The sequence below is a fragment of the Salvelinus fontinalis genome, chromosome 18 (assembly GCF_029448725.1).
Source record: "Salvelinus fontinalis isolate EN_2023a chromosome 18, ASM2944872v1, whole genome shotgun sequence".
Classification (NCBI taxonomy): domain Eukaryota; kingdom Metazoa; phylum Chordata; class Actinopteri; order Salmoniformes; family Salmonidae; genus Salvelinus; species Salvelinus fontinalis.
The window spans coordinates 18,387,626-18,403,682 of record NC_074682.1 but is presented as its reverse complement, the minus strand read 5'-3'; the positions used below and the strand labels follow the sequence as shown (position 1 = coordinate 18,403,682).

At 42.5% G+C, this 16,057-nt stretch overlaps 1 protein-coding gene across 1 annotated transcript in view; it reads right to left on the bottom strand.

The window, feature by feature from the left end:
• Positions 1-14,580: 14,580 nt before the first annotated feature.
• Positions 14,581-16,057, bottom strand: part of LOC129815104 (succinate--CoA ligase [GDP-forming] subunit beta, mitochondrial-like) — a 150,392-nt gene continuing 148,915 nt past the window's right edge. The window contains exon 11 of the mRNA XM_055868474.1: positions 14,581-15,827. Coding sequence (XP_055724449.1) covers positions 15,715-15,827 — 113 coding nt within the window. The 3' untranslated portion in view covers positions 14,581-15,714. The remainder of the gene's footprint in view (positions 15,828-16,057) is intronic.

The following is a 16,057-nucleotide window of genomic DNA, read 5'->3' as shown; positions in this document are numbered from 1 at the left end:
GTCCTTCAACCAAGCTTCAAAGTTTATGCATTCCTTCAATTGTGGCCCCAGCCGGCACCAAACAGAGTAGAGCTCTGACAGGTCGTCATCTCCACACTGGCTGATGGAATACTAATTAGCATGGGATGGATTTAATTATTCATGCATCTTAATTAGGGAGATTTTCCCATTAGGGTTCTCATGGTGACAGAGGAGTTTGAAAGGGGTAGAGGGGAACCAAACACACACGTGTGCACACACACACGGACACACACACAGACACACACCTCCCATCTTGACTCTAGAGAGGGAGATTAATTAACAGAGCATGTCACCCCCAAATTTGAACCATGTTGCAATATTAGGAGAGCTATGTGAAAACGTGCATGTAGGTGTGACAGATGATTATGAGATAAGTTAACTGGTTAACAAGTTAGATGAATTTCAATAAATCCTGCTAACAGAGAGGACTGAAATTGCTGCTGTGTCAGAGATGTACCACCTGAACTCTGGGAAATAAATTGGTTTCAACACCTACTCCAAACCAAGACAAGGTCAAAGGGGAGAGGGTGTAGGACATTATAAAAGAGAGGACATTTCTGCACACAACCTCCCATTCATAGAGGTACCACCTGAATTGGAGTGTTTGTGGCCAAGGCTTTGACCTAAACGATTACCAAGGCAAGTTGGATCATTTATAATGTTTGGTATATTCCCCCCCTCAATCCAATTCAGAAGATCAACTCATTCAACATCTAATGGACAGCCTTGATACTATCAGAACAAAGTACGTTGATGCTGGGATCCTTATCTTGGGTGATTTCAACCATGTTGTTGTGTCTGGACTATGCTCATGAAATGGAGTACAAAACCTTGTTAACATTCCACTAGACAGAATGCCATCCTTGACTTCATCATTACTAACCTAGAGGACTTTTATAGTACCCCTACAACAACGTCACCTTTGGGTTTCAGTGATCATAATATTGTAGTTATCACAAACAATGCTCATTCTGTCACTAACACAACCAGGAAAAAAGTAATTCAAGCAATGAAAGAGTCAATGATCAGAGCATGTGGTCAGTGGCTTTCCCTCCATAAATGGCCAGAACTAACAAATGTGAAGAGGACACAGGAGAAAACAGACAGCTTCTATAACACCCTGTCTCAGGCCATTGCAGCTTACTTCCCAACACAGGTGGTTAGGATGCATACACAGGATAAGGAGTTGATTTCACCTACTGTAGAATCAACGAGATGATAAAAAGCAGACAGAAAGCCTTCAGTGAAAAAGACTGGCCTTCATGGCGCACTCTGAGGAACAAAACTCCGAGAGAGATCCAGGTAGAAAGTCAACATTCTACCACATCAAAATCCAGAAAAACAAGAGGGTGAAAACAGCCACATGGTACTATCAAATTACATTTCTGAGCAGCAGTAAAAAATAACTTTGATCAAAGTTGATGGACTTGACCCAGACAACCACTGCCAATGCTATAAATGACAAGTTTTCATCTGTCACCACATCATTACCACAACTAAGCCTGTGTGAAGGAGTGGTTCCACATCAATGGGAGGAGGCAAGAGTGGTCCCCCAGTTGAAGAGTAATCCACCAAGCGTTGACCAGCTACAGTCCGTCTCGCTCACGCTCCTTCTAGCAAAGGTGTATGAAGGTTTTGTTGCTGAATGGGTAACACAGGATATCCAAAAGAACATCTCAAACCAACAGTTTGGCTGCCTCAAGGGACGCTCAACCACCCACTGCCTTGTAAGCATGGCTGACCAGCTGTACAGAACAGAAGACACCAGAGGCACCTCCAGCACATGGGTCCTGACAGACTACAACAAGGCCTTTGAACTTGTGGATCACAACATTGCAATGAAACCACTTTTGCAATTATCTGTCCAACCAGAGATCATGCCATGCATTTGTAACTTCCCTTCTGGCTGTAGCCAGGTGACAAGATACCATGAGACTCCATCCCAGGCCCGAGAACTCTCCTGTCGCCTCTCCCAGGGCACACAGCTCGGTCCAATTGTGTTCGTGGCTCATGTCAACGATGCATTAGAGGGTACCCTATCTAACTTTGTGGATGACCTGAACCTCATTGAATCAATAACCATTTGTGACACTTCCACCATACAACAGGACCTCAACCAACTAGCCGATTGGTCAGAACAAAAGAAGATGACATTCAAGCCAACAAAGTGCAAAGTCACGAACAAATGTTTCAGCCACATTCCTGATTCCTTACCCACCCCCTCCACTATTAATCTCCTGTCATACACTTCAAGTGGTGTCCAGCGCCATAATGCTCCAAGACAAACTAAAATGGGACACACACCTCTCTGACATCACCACCAAAGAACCGGAAGCTCTTGATGATGAACTGTGTTCGCCTTTTCAACCTCCAACCAAAAGACCTTCTGACAGTCTACACTTGCTTTGTCTGTCCAGTACTTGAGTACTCCGCTCCAGTATGGCACCCAGGTCTCACAGCCCAACGACACAACCAACTTGAGAAGATCCAACGATCTGCAACCAAAATCATCATGGACCCCACCTACACCTCCGCCGACTCTGCATGCAATGACCTGGACTTGGAGACCTTGGAGTCCCGCTGCACCCAGCTCAGCAGATCCTTTGCCCAGAAGCTTGCAAAATCACAGGATTACAACAAATGGCTGCATCGGATGAAAGGCCATGTCAGCGGCAGATCTACCTGACCCAGTCACAAACTGAACCTTCCCCCTACTCAGACTGACAGATATTACAACAGCCCTACGCCTTACTTTGTGAGATTGCTTAATGCTGCTTAACTCTAATATTGTATAATACATCTCTTTTTTTTATGTACTCAGCCTTTAGCTGCACATGTGTACAATTCAAAATAATCCTTAAATATAAGGCTTATTCCAAGTCCACCTCGATATCACTCTGAACATACAGGAACACACTCCAAAACATTACACTGCTATCAAGTGGTGTCACATAGTACGAATTCACTTATTTTTGGACTTTCCATAACTAACTATAATGAATGAATAATACATGGATAGAGGAAGCTCATCCATAGGGCCATTTGAAACATATGCAAGTCCTGGTCCAGTAATATCAGGTTCAATAGCCCCCTAATATGCAGACCTATTACTACATGTCGTGAAGGAAGGCAGGGCAGCTAGTAGTGCATGACATCACTCTGCTTGGACCCAGGTAGCCTACTCATTATCCAGCACAGCAGTATCCATCTGTTCAGAGTTAGCTGGGAAATTAGGCACTTAATGTACCATATTTGTTTAAGTAATTGGCAAGTAATTAATAATCTGAAATGCAATAATGTGCAGACAGACCTATTCTACATCCCATTCAGCAGGAATGGGCTGACTGTCAGGCCTTTCTCTTCAGAGCATTTCCATGCAGCTGTTGGTTGCTGTTCTATCTGTGTGTACTACAGCAGTGGTATAAATACTGATGTCACATCAAAGGGGAGAGGTTAAGGAATCCAGCATGCGTTCAAAGATGAGGTTTGAGCAGGGCATGTGACACGACAAAACCCGGCAGAGGTTGGCTGAGCGTGTGGCACCCGGCGTTTGTGTGCAGTGGCACTGTAGCATGGTCTCCCGTAATGCACATGGAGGATGACTGCAAAACCGGAGCCTCGGATAAGGCCGACATTAAATCCTGCCTCTAATTACACCGTTTAGAGATAGTTTTTTGATGAATATTTTATGAAATGTCATATGCAGCGCTGAGGAGCAGGGCGAGAGGAGAGGGAGGGAGGACAGAGAAGGAGTTGGAGGGGGTGTTGATGCTCTTACATACTTCACCCCCACAGGATGCTCCAGCAGCTGCAGAACGAGGCTCGTCAATGTCATTACGTACCGAATGGAGTCTTCCATGGAGTGTGCAGCCCAGGCAGCTCTTCCCTAAAGGACGAGTCAAGGATAATGGATCCAGGTGGGGTGACAGGTGGAAGTCAAACTCACCAAACAACTTACCTGTTCTACCAGGGTGGCAAATTGACAGCTGTTTCAATGCTTGAGTATAAGGGTTTGAATTCTGTAATATAATATTTTGATCCTCTGTTGAGCTGTTGGGAATGACTCATAAAAGTATTAGATAATGGCAACACATGTCGTTCCTTTCCAGGTTATAGGCTTAAAAGCAAATCATGGGTTCTCTTTGGTACTCTGTTGTGTGCTCTAAAGGTCTATTCACTCTGCGCATATCATTCAGGGACAATTGGTTAGTCCCAGAAGAAGAAAACAATGAATTGGGAACACCAACTACTTTATTAAGTACCTTATCAACCATTTCCATCATATGTGTCACGTTCCTGACCTTATTTCTTTTGTCTTGTATTTATTTAGTTGGTCAGGGCGTGAGTTGGGTGGGTTTGTCTATGTGTGATTTTCTATGTTGGGATTTTGTGTTCGGCCTGGTATGATTCTCAATCAGAGGCAGCTGTCAATCGTTGTCCCTGATTGAGAATCACACTAAGGCAGCCGGGGTTTCACGTGTGTTTTGTGGGTGTTTGTTCCTGTGTCAGTGTTTGTGCCACACAGGACTGTTACGGTTTTGTCAAGTTTGTTTGTTGGTTGTTTTGTATTTTGAAGTGTTTTGTTGACTTTCATTAAATAATGAACACTAACCACTCTGCGTTTTGGTCCTCTCCTTCTGTCAGCGAGGACAGCCGTTACAATATGCCCCTAAAGACCCCATTTGAACAGCAGCACAGATTGAGAATATGACACTAACTCAAAAACAACTATGGAATAACAAAACCTTAATCGCCATTCAGTTTAACATAACCGAGGTGTATTATTGTATATGACCTTGCCTTCTATGTGCCTGTCAGTCTTCATCTATAGGATATTTGATTGGAATGGTTAGATAATGTTTCCAATACTCCATAAACACAGATCGTATTAGATAGGAATTCTATGTAATATAAACTTCCTTAAAATGTCCGCTGGTTCAGGTTGTATCCTCATCAACCCCCTGAGGGTGAATTTTGATTTGGTGTGAAATACTAATCCGTATTGATCTAGATAGAGACATGGACAGGGGGTATGAGATAAATATACATACCTTATTAAAAGACATAGCCCTGCAGGCCAGGAGGATGACACATGTCCTAATCACAGTCAGGCAACTTTAGTGGGGTGGAAGGGAAGGGAAACAAGAGGAAGGAGGAAGTGTGTGTCCGTGTGTGTGTTGATGGGAGATGGGGAGTTAGGTACGAGCTTGTTTTCTCTGACCTTGTATCAGTGCTGTGACTCAATAACATGGTGAGGAAGGATATACACTGAGTACATGTCAGCTGCTGTGGCTGTGGCACACGGCCCTGACCTTGCCAGAGAAACCAGGCTCATTAAAGAGAGAACTCACAGTGAATTCAGTCCACACGAAAAGCAGACATGACCCTCAGACTTCGATGGTCAACTTGAAAGGATCGCGGGGAGAAAAAAATTAAATAAGATGGTGTCTTTCATAAACTTCAGATCGAACTGCATTAGCTTGCATAAAATAAGGTTAATGAGGAAACAAACCTGTATGAACATCACATCTCATCTTCCCCAGACCTTTTTGCTGGGGCCCCCTTCATAAAAAAGGCATCAGGCGCTGCTTTTTAATGATTGGTGAAATCATAAAAATTTCAGCTCGTTATTGCATCACATCTCAGAGCCATTATGCAGGAACACATGTCCTATTCAAAGAAAAGCTCAGGCTCATCTACAGGCAGTCAAACAGCATGCAATGGATACCCACAACTATTACACCCACTCAAACCAGTTAGTTAACATTCATGACCTACCACAGTAGCGTCAGAGAGATCAACTTGATAATATTAGGGTTATAACTTATTGATTTCATTGTGCAGTGGCAGAACCCTCTGATCCATTCAGGAACTACGGTAGAGAATGGCCCAATGTGAAGCTTACATCAGGGGACAAACTTCACTGGTGTAGAATCCCACTGAGATCACATTTTTCTCCCATAGAGAAGAAACACTTCCAAATCCTCTATTCCTCCATTTTATAATCAAGCAATAAGGTCCGAGGATGTGTGGTATATGACCAATATACCACGGCTAAGTGCTGTTCTTATCCACAACGCAACACGGAGTGCCTGAATACAGGCCTTTGCATTGGTACTGTATATAGGCCACATACCACAAACCCCGAGGTGCCATATTGCTACCTTAAACTGGTTACCAATGTAATTAGAGCATTAAAACTAAATATTTTCTCATATCTGTGGTATTTGGTCTGATATACCACGGCTGTCAGCCAGTCAGCATTCAGGGCTCGAACCACTCAGTATTTATTTTATACCATGGCATTGTTGAATACTCGTTTCTGATTGGCTTGAAGGGCATTCTAGAGCATGCATTACTTCCCTATAACACACGGTATATCAGCATGGTAGAATTCAATAGCTATAACTCATTCTTACATGTTTGAGCTGCTCTTGAAAGCAAAAGTTTATCTACAAAGTTCATTATTTTCCATAGAACGCATAGCCCATGGTTGATGATCCCTTACGTGATCCACCAGATTAATAAGAACAATGTTCTGAAGATTCTTGGAATGGTCATTCTTTAGTGGTTAAACACTGTGTAACCCTCTTTGATTGAACACTACTCCAATAGCTGTATCTAAGTTAATGTGTTAAAGGGGATCTGTGGCATTTGCCACTGCACTTCACGTCCAAAGGCTGTTCCAGTTTGAGTGTGTGTGTTAGTATGTTTTTGTATTAGTGTGTGTGTGTGTGTTAGTATGTGTTTGTATTAGTGTGTGTGTTTCATGGAGAGCTCTGTCCCCTAATGATGCATGTGGACATGGGTCCCTGCTGTAATACAGACAGACAGTGGTAATTGGACAGAGGGACACGGTGTCTTCACCCCACTGCGGCTCTGCCAAGCTAACACCCAGTCTAATCACACCTCCATTTGCATGAAGGGCCCCAAGAATCAGCCTCAATAAAGCAGCTCTGCTTTGAGAAATGAGTTTTTAATCTCTGGGAGGAGATGAGATTCTGACCTCCGCCTATTTGTTTTTACAGTCTCATACTTCTTTCTCTGGCCAAGGAACTGAGGGTAAATTCCCAGCGGCAGGATGGCCGTCTCGCTCTCTAAGAACTGTCATTGTGCATTCATTAATATCAGAGTATCTGACATGCTGGGGAAAATGTCTCATTGAGAAAAAAAGCTACTTGTCTGTGTGAATGAGGCTTTATAAAAGGCAATCAGAGCACTGACAGAGATCTCAGCAGGAGGGAGTTATTGGTGGGGCCGAGCCTTTGGAAAAGGATAGGTACTTATTCGTCTCCCATTGCCCTTGGCTGACCCATGTAATGGAGAATTTTACAACTGGAAGTGTTTGAAATATCCAGTGGATGTAAGTAATGTGCTCATTTAGGAGAGGGTGCCACACTGATCTCACAGAGCGCTAGCGAAACACACACACAGACAGAGGCACACCACACACACAGATATTGACAATGACATTACAATATTACTCAGTGCAGTCCCCATCTCTGTGCACAATTTTGTATGGGAAGATACTTTTGGGAATTTTATGGGAAACCTGTGTATAGCATGTACAACATTTACAGACTTCCTTTAGTACAGCAAAGGAAATTGATGTCCTTAGATCATACACGGGTTACATCCATAACTACAGTGGTGGTAGATTAGTTGAATGTAAACATAACCCAGGCATCGTCATCTCCAGCCTTGCCAGGCTTTGGAGGCACATCAGGGCTAATGAAGCTGTGTAGTAGGCTACCGTTAGACACCCAATCAACACTTTCTCCAGATAAGTTTGCACTTTTTCAACAAACAATCAGCAGACAAAGCTCTACACATACAAACAAGCATATTTCCATACTCAAACATCCTCCCCGCCCGCCAACCAGAAACACATTCACGTGAACAAACAAATACACTAATACTATCACACGCACACATACGACCCCACACCCTCCCACACACCTTGTTATCACATTAACTCGGGTACACACAGGAAAACAAGTAAACCCACATGCACACTGATTACCATGCCTGCTTGCATCAAAAAGTGTTAAGTGGAAGGGGAGATCTCCACACAAGCCAGGATGCCAAACTTCATCACCTTGTTGTGTGAGTGTGTGTGCTTCATCGCTTCTGTACCGCTTCTGCAGCCTTCATCTCCTCATTACCGCCATGCTTTAGCACATCGACAAAATCACAGGTGACAGGCCACTTTTCCTTGGCGCTCCGCACACTCTCCTCAGATCGTACGCTGCAGTCAAGCACGTTTGACGGCAATAGCACTTGACATGCACAGGCTTCATATATTCACCCCGAGTTTGAGGAAGGAGACGGAAAAAGAGACCGCGCAACCCTCTGGTTATAGCTATTAACTCCCAAAGTCACCTTCAACCTCGCCACGTGCACGCACACGTGCACGCTCGCACACAAAACTGAGACACGTAGACAACGACACAATGTTCTTTTGTGTTTCTTTCTCACTTTCTAAATCGTAGTGCGCGAACTGGTTCGAGTGGTCTACTACCTGTGTGCATTAATGTTTTTTTATATTTTTTATCTAGGTCTATAAAGCACATATAACAAACCAGTTTAAAGAAAATGAATGCAGCACATTTCTGAAATATCTGCATTGTTTTGTCATTAATAACCTATTGTTTTAACCTCTCAGGATTTCTTCTTTATGGGCGTAAACTCAGAGGAGTGCATTGTGGGACTCTGGAATATGTGAGCATGTCACAAGCACACCTGCTGAGAAATCCACCAGGAAGCTCCAGAGCCTAATTATCAGGCAATTTGAAACAGCATTATGTTGCTTGTGCTTCTGTTTTAATTAAAGAGGCGTTCAGAGGTCACACCAAATGAGCTTTTAATTAGTGTCAGTGTATCAGTAGATTCCTTCGTTATTGAAGCCTTCTCTCCTGACACCACTTTAAAGATAATTGGATCAAAGACAGCTCACAAACACATACAAATCACTGTCAAAAGTTTGCTCAGGCGAAAGTTTATGAAACAATGGAGAACTAACAAATATTTGAAAAGACGACACGGCTGAATGGCGGGGTGTATTCAGTTCATGCCTCTTTCGCTCACTCTTTTAATTAATAAAGGGCGATTAACTGCTCACTGACGAGAGAGGGGGAATGAACAGCTGTCTGTGAAGAGGTACAGTAGCCTGAGAGAGAGAGAGGGAGGGAGAAAGAGAGAGCGAGGGAGGGAGAAAGAGAGAGCGAGGGAGGGATAGGGAAAAGGTGATAAAGGCAGAGGTCATTGTTGAGTTTCAAATACTGTATGGCAGTGTGTCCAATATAGGAGTTAATTTCCCATAAGCAATTGCAGACTCAATTCCTTTTTTTTATATCCATGGTAGAAAAGAGTGCAAGAACTCCAAATCTGTTGCCCTTGCAAAAAACGTTACATTATTTAGTCGAGGTCAAGATGGATTCGGTGTTCCTGAATCCATCAAATCCTTGACCAACAGAAAATGTTTGTCACTAAAAACAATGAAGGAGGTTAAAGTGTCTCCTACCAAAACTTCTAAAAAATCTTCAGCGCTAAATTTCTTGAAGGTAGTTTTAATCGATTTTAAAGTCCTTCAATTACAGACACACTGGCAACAATTACAGGAGAGGGAAATACATTTTTCTGCCGGCCAAATGTTAAGACTTGAACAACAACCATGGACAAACAGAATATAAACCGTCTCAGAGACTTTCTCCCTCTGACATTTTGATTCAGACTCATAGTTGCTTTTTGCCATAAAACCTGTCAGAGTATATTTTTATGGTTTGATTTAGAAGTTGTAAAAATAAAGAGTTGCACACTCCATATATTTCAACTCCCAGTAATTCATTGGATAAAACACCAACGTTTCGTCACCACAGTGCCTTCTTCAGGGTAATGTCATGAATGCTAGAACCAGGTTATGTAGACAAACAGTGCAATTAGTGCAACCAATGACAATAGTGAGGGCTGTGTCATAATTGATTTAGAAGTTGAACAATTAAAGGTGCAGGTGAGAGAAAGAGGACATTTTCAGTGTGCTAGTGTTGTAATGAGAAAATAGCCATAGAAATTCAAGGACACTGTCCTGCTTTCAGGGCCAAGTGGATAGTAAGGTAGAGCTTTGCTGCGGAAAATGCTCAATAACACCCCCCCCCCCCCCCCCCCCCCCCCCCCCCACACACACACACACAGCCCTTCTAGCCTCCTACCCTCATCTGTCCACTGCCTTGGCAGCCAAACAAGCCACCTGAAACGCTTATATATTGAACTACCAATGTCCCCAAAAAAGGCAAAGTACAATAGCTGTATGCAATTTACAATGCCATTTGTTTTTTAAGAACTAATATATTAGTGGTTCTTGCCAACAAATGACTCAATAAATAACCAATACTTACCGCAAGGCCAAATTGACCTTATGGTCTAAAGCCGAAGAGCCAAAATAATGTTTTTTCAAGAGCGTTAGTTCTCAGTTTAGAGTTAAACACAAAAGGCAGCTTCATAAAGTGGCAATTACTGTTCTGACATCAATTCTGAGAAATAATAAAAAATCATGCAAAGCTTTCAGAAATCAAAATGAACAATTACATGGATAAATAAAGGGAGTCAAAAAGTGAGGAATGTACTCCTGGTGTAATAATTCAGTTTAATTAAAGAATAAGCAAGCGTGTGTATGTATGTGGTGTTAGCCTGCTCTCTGTCTCAGAAGGTATTAGCCAAGTTAAGAGCTGGGTGTAAATGATCTAATCCACTGGGTGACCTCCAATAGTTCTCCCCTCATCTATATTTATATGACAGTGCTGCACTAATTTTGGAGAGTAAATCAGCGTACACATTTTCTTCTGACCTCTGCCTCTCTTCTGAATTAAACAATGTCAACGTCAAAGCCCACTTTAACAAGCTTTAAATTCCACAGTCCAATCCATCAGCCGGGTTATTTCTGACACACCGTAAGAAGAGCATGAAATAAGGCAATTATTGAACCATCCAGCCCATTTACAAGGCTACCGTAGGCCGCCACCATTCGAAATCTGGGGAAGAAGCTGGACTTGTTCAGAAGATGACACTGCAATGGGAAAGACAAACAAGGTGATACCTAACCACATATGACTTGTAGCAACTTGTGGTATGTTAGCTGTAAAAAACACAAGACAATGTTTATATGGCCCTCTTTCAAACAGCCCCTTAATTTCCACTTATTTGCCTTGTAAATGGGCTGGATAAACCTTTTAGAACTGACAAACCAATAGCGTTTGCTGGCCAATCAATCAATCAATCAAATGTATTTTATAAAGCCATTTTTACATCAGCTAATGTCACAAAGTGCTGTACAGAAACCCAGCCTAAAACCCCAAACAGAAAGCAATACAGATGTAGAAGCACGGTGGCTAGGATAAACGCCCTAGAAAGGCAGGAACCTAGGAAGAAACCTGGAGAGGAACCAGGCTCTGAGGGGTGGCCAGTCCTCCTCTGGCTGTGCCGGTTGGAGATTATAATAGTACATGGCCAAGATGTTCAAACGTTTATAGATGACCAGCAGGGTCAAATAAAAATAATCACAGTGGTTGTAGAGGGTGCAATAGTTCACCACCTCAGGAGTAAATGTAATTTGGCTTTTCAAAGCCGATCATTCAGAGTTAGAGACAGCAGGTGTGGTAAAGAGAGAGGGTCGAAAACAGCAGGTCCGGGACAAGGTAGCACATCCGGTGAACAGGTCAGGGTTCAGGCAGAACAGTTGAATCTGGAGCAGCACCACGACCAGGTGGACTGGGGACAGCAAGGAGTCATCAGGCCAGCTAGTCCTGAGGCATGGTCCTAGGGCTCAGGTCCTCCGAGAGAAGAGAAAGATAGAGAGAAAATTAGAGGGAGCATACTTAAATTCACACAGGACACCAGATAAGACAGGAGAAATACTCCAGATATAACAGACTGACCCTTGCCCCCCGACGCATAAATTATTGTAGCATAATTACTGGAGACTGAGATAGGAGGGGTCGGGAGACACTGTGGCCCCGTCCGACTATACTCCCGGTTGAGTTGACAGGTTGATTTTATTTTTTCACCACTTTCATATATACGAATAAGCTCTTGTAAAAATGCAGACATGGTAAATTACCGGTAGTGGGATTTTGGTCTGATGAAAGGGATATTAGTTACTGTGCCCACCGTAGGTCTCTCTGCTGCAGGTTTAAGGCCTCTAGTTAGGAATCTTTTTCACTATCTGTGCTTTGGACCAAGCACCCAGAAATGTCAGTGATCTTTCAAAAGTAGCCCAGTCTGACCCCCAGTGCTCATGAATTCATTATGGCAATTGTCAGTGAGTCCTTTCAGATCAATCATCTAGATTTTCTCTCACACACTCACACACACACAAACACACAGGCCATGACTGGAACTTGTGTTCTTGTAAAATATTATGTAAAATGGTTAGTAGGCTATATCAGTTCAATAACATAGCCTATTATTTTCAATCTGATTACACTGATAACATCACCAATGTCTCTAATAAATTAGATATTTTTTATATTTCTTTGTAAGTTAATTGGGGAAAACCAGCTTGCAATCAAGAGAACATTTTCTCTCAAAAAGTCTCAAAAGAAAGGTGGAAAATGAAAATAGAAGTTCCCGGGAAGAATGGACAGAGAAAGAGGCATTCTTACCATATTTCACCAATGTCAAACCAGAGTGTCTTGTCTGCAAAGAAACGGTTGCTGTGTGCAAATAATTCAATCTTAGACGTCCTCATGAATCTAAGCATGGCACTTTCAATACTTACCTTTCCACCCAGACAGAGGCTTGACCGACGCAGAAAAATGTAAACTTCACCTGCTGGCTACTCGTCCCTTGCTTAACCCAATAACAGAAGTGCTTCCCTAATGGTTAGATTATGACAGCCCCCCCGAACCTCTCTGATTCAGAGGGGTTGGGTTAAATGCGGAAGACACATTTCAGTCGAATGTATTCAGTTGTACAACTGACTAGGTATCCCCCTTTCCTTTCTTCCTTTCTAAAAGCTGCCTGGGTTTAAACATTTATCTTTTCGGAAAGTGAAAAGCTCAATTAATAGCGACAGAATAGCAAAGTCCATTTTTTGTCTCCTCGAATACTAAAGGCCGCAGCTCAGCTTCAGAATGTCAGAGACTAACCAATATATCCCCATAGGCCTATGCATCGAAGTCACGTCTTTTGCGGGCATTTTAAAGCTTGTTTCTAGCATAAGGCATCACAGAGTTAAGCATTGTTATAGAAGCTTTAAATAATCTGGATACTTTCTATTTATTTCAAAAGCTAACAATCGGTATCCTTTTTGCACTTTTCTTTAACCAAGGGTATGGCATACCCTCACTCAATTCGAGCCTTGGTTTTAACCAAACACACCAAGCCCTTCACAGAAACGGAGGTAAATAAGGAATGCATGGTGACAGTATTGGAGGATGTGGCTATACAGACAAATCTATGGATAGCATAATTGCGTCAGTCAAACAGGTAGGCCTGCGTCTTATTTTTTTTAATAGGAAGAAATAGGCTCCAACAAAGCCATGTTGTTGTTTGTGAAGTCTGATTATACCGAGGCCACGCCAAAGCTGTCTGCCCCCTTGCCTTTTTAGTTGACTTTCTCCTGCAATCTCGCTCTTCATGAACTGACGTTAATGATTTAAAAAGTGTCTGTCTCATGACATTGTAATACATCTCGTCTCCAGTCTATGGGCTACAGAAAAGCCACAGAGGCTACTATTCTTTCTATTGTAGGCTACGTGAATTATGTTGGATTAATTTGATGGAGCACCGCAGCGTCTCTCCAACAGCACCCTGATGAGGCATGCTGGGTGTGGAAAAACTACATATTTTGCACCCCTTTCTTTGTTAAAGTGGGCACTGTTTATCATGGGGCGGCATTAGCGCTCACCGAAAATAGCCCTTATCCCACTGGGCGAGAGAAATTATCATTGTTTTTGGGCAGAATAACGGGGAGGCGTTATGTGTTGTTGGAGGTGCGTCTTGGTCAGTTTAGCTCGGAAAATGCCGCCCTCGTTAATCTCCCGCTCTAGGCCGCTGCCTAATGGGCGTGTGAGAAAAAGTGAGCGAGAGTGTGAGTATGTATGCATAAAGCTTGTGGGTGGGGCATTAGATTCAAATCTTCTCTCTGTATGAGAGAAACTGTATTTCGGATCTACAGTATGTGTCTTGGTGTGACTCACATGGAGGTGGCAATTGATCTGGTGGGTGTGGTTGTCCTCTTTGATATTGTGACAGATAATCCATCAGTCAGTCTGACTGACAGGGATAGAATTAATCTCTCTCTCTCACTTTTTTTACAGCTCACTCCACTCCGGCCCATGAAGGACAGTCACTCCTCTCATCCTAGGACACATTTATTGAGATTTATTAGAAGAGCTTTGGACTAAATACATGTACTAACAGCTTTATTAAAAGCTTTGGATTTGAAATGTATCCAGTCGACAGGTTCAGTCTCCACCAAGGCGGTGTACAGGACAACTATGTAGAAAACTAAAACCAGATTAACACATACACACAGCATATAACAAATCCACACAGACACAATTTATGAAATATTCACCTTCATTAAGCTCTCAAATGATTCATACTGTACAGTTGACCTAATCTCAATGGGTCGACAAACATTCATGATTATAAAAAGGAAATTACAATGATGTTTTGCTTAAACAATATCTCTAACACATTGGCCATGTGAATGAGTGTTGGCTGGTTGGCCTCGTGAAGTAGGCACAGATGAATGATCAAAAGGTACAGTACCAGTCAAAAGTTGACACACCTACTCATTCAAGGGTTTTTCTTTATTTTTACTATTTTCTACATTGTAGAATAATAGTGAAGACATCAAAACTATGAAATAACACATGGAATCATGTACTAACCAAAAAAAGTGTTTCCCATGTGTGTCAAGAATGGTTCACCACCGAAAGGACTTCCAGCCAACTTGACACAACTGTGGGGAGCATTGGAGTCAACATGGGCCAGCATCCCTGTGGAATGCTTTCAACGTTATGTTTGAAGTTGTTTCAAACATAACACTCACCATGTAGTATGAGATTTAGAGTGACCCATGTGTTGCGATGTCACATACCAAGGAGCTCTGATTAAGGCATCAATAAACTGGACTTCAACCAAGGCAAACCTGTGAGGTCACCTACTACAACTCAAAGATAACACAAACAAAACAACATATATCAAATGCTGATCTCTAATACTCCAGGTGTACCACGTTAGCTACACACCACAGAGCATTTCCTGAATAAAGTTATAGTTTTCTAATGATTTCACAGTGATGGTAATGGCATAGGAAAATGCAGTCTGGAACCTGCCATTTAGTTTATTAAGTCAATATCTATCATTTTGTGTTATATGGTTTGATAAAACAATACCACCATTGTATGCTTGATTCTATGAAAAGGTAATCATCTAGCTAGAGAAACACAGTTACGTTTCTCAGCCTATCAAAATGGAATGCACAATTAAAGAGTCAGGATGCAAAGTCATTTCCTAATGGAGCACCAACATAAATATTGCAGTTATTCATGATACGACAGGAAGGTGAAAGGTTCAATAGGGCTGAAGGGTTGGTGTACATGCCCTATGGTTTGGGTGGACTGAGGGGGAACATGGCGCTCAGAACGAAAGGGCTGGTCAGCATTATGGAAGGCTTGAGGGCCACTACTACTTGGCAATGGCGGCCACAGCTTTCTTGGCAGCGTCTTCCAGGTCGTTGGCGGCTACAATGGGCAGTCCACTCTCTGACAGGATCCTCTTGGCCTCCTGCACATTGGTCCCTAGAAAACACACACACACACACAGTGAATAGCCTATGACTTAGAAAGATGCATCTCACCAAACTGACTAAAAAGACACAGAACACAGGAGAAATTAACTGAACCCAATGACGGATGCACCAAAGAAGGATGCATGGCATAATTTATTAGTAAAATACAACACTTTGTCTGTGAAAGAGTGTGAAAGCCACTGGTCTTGAAAAGGGCAGAGGGCGTGTACTGTCTTTCTT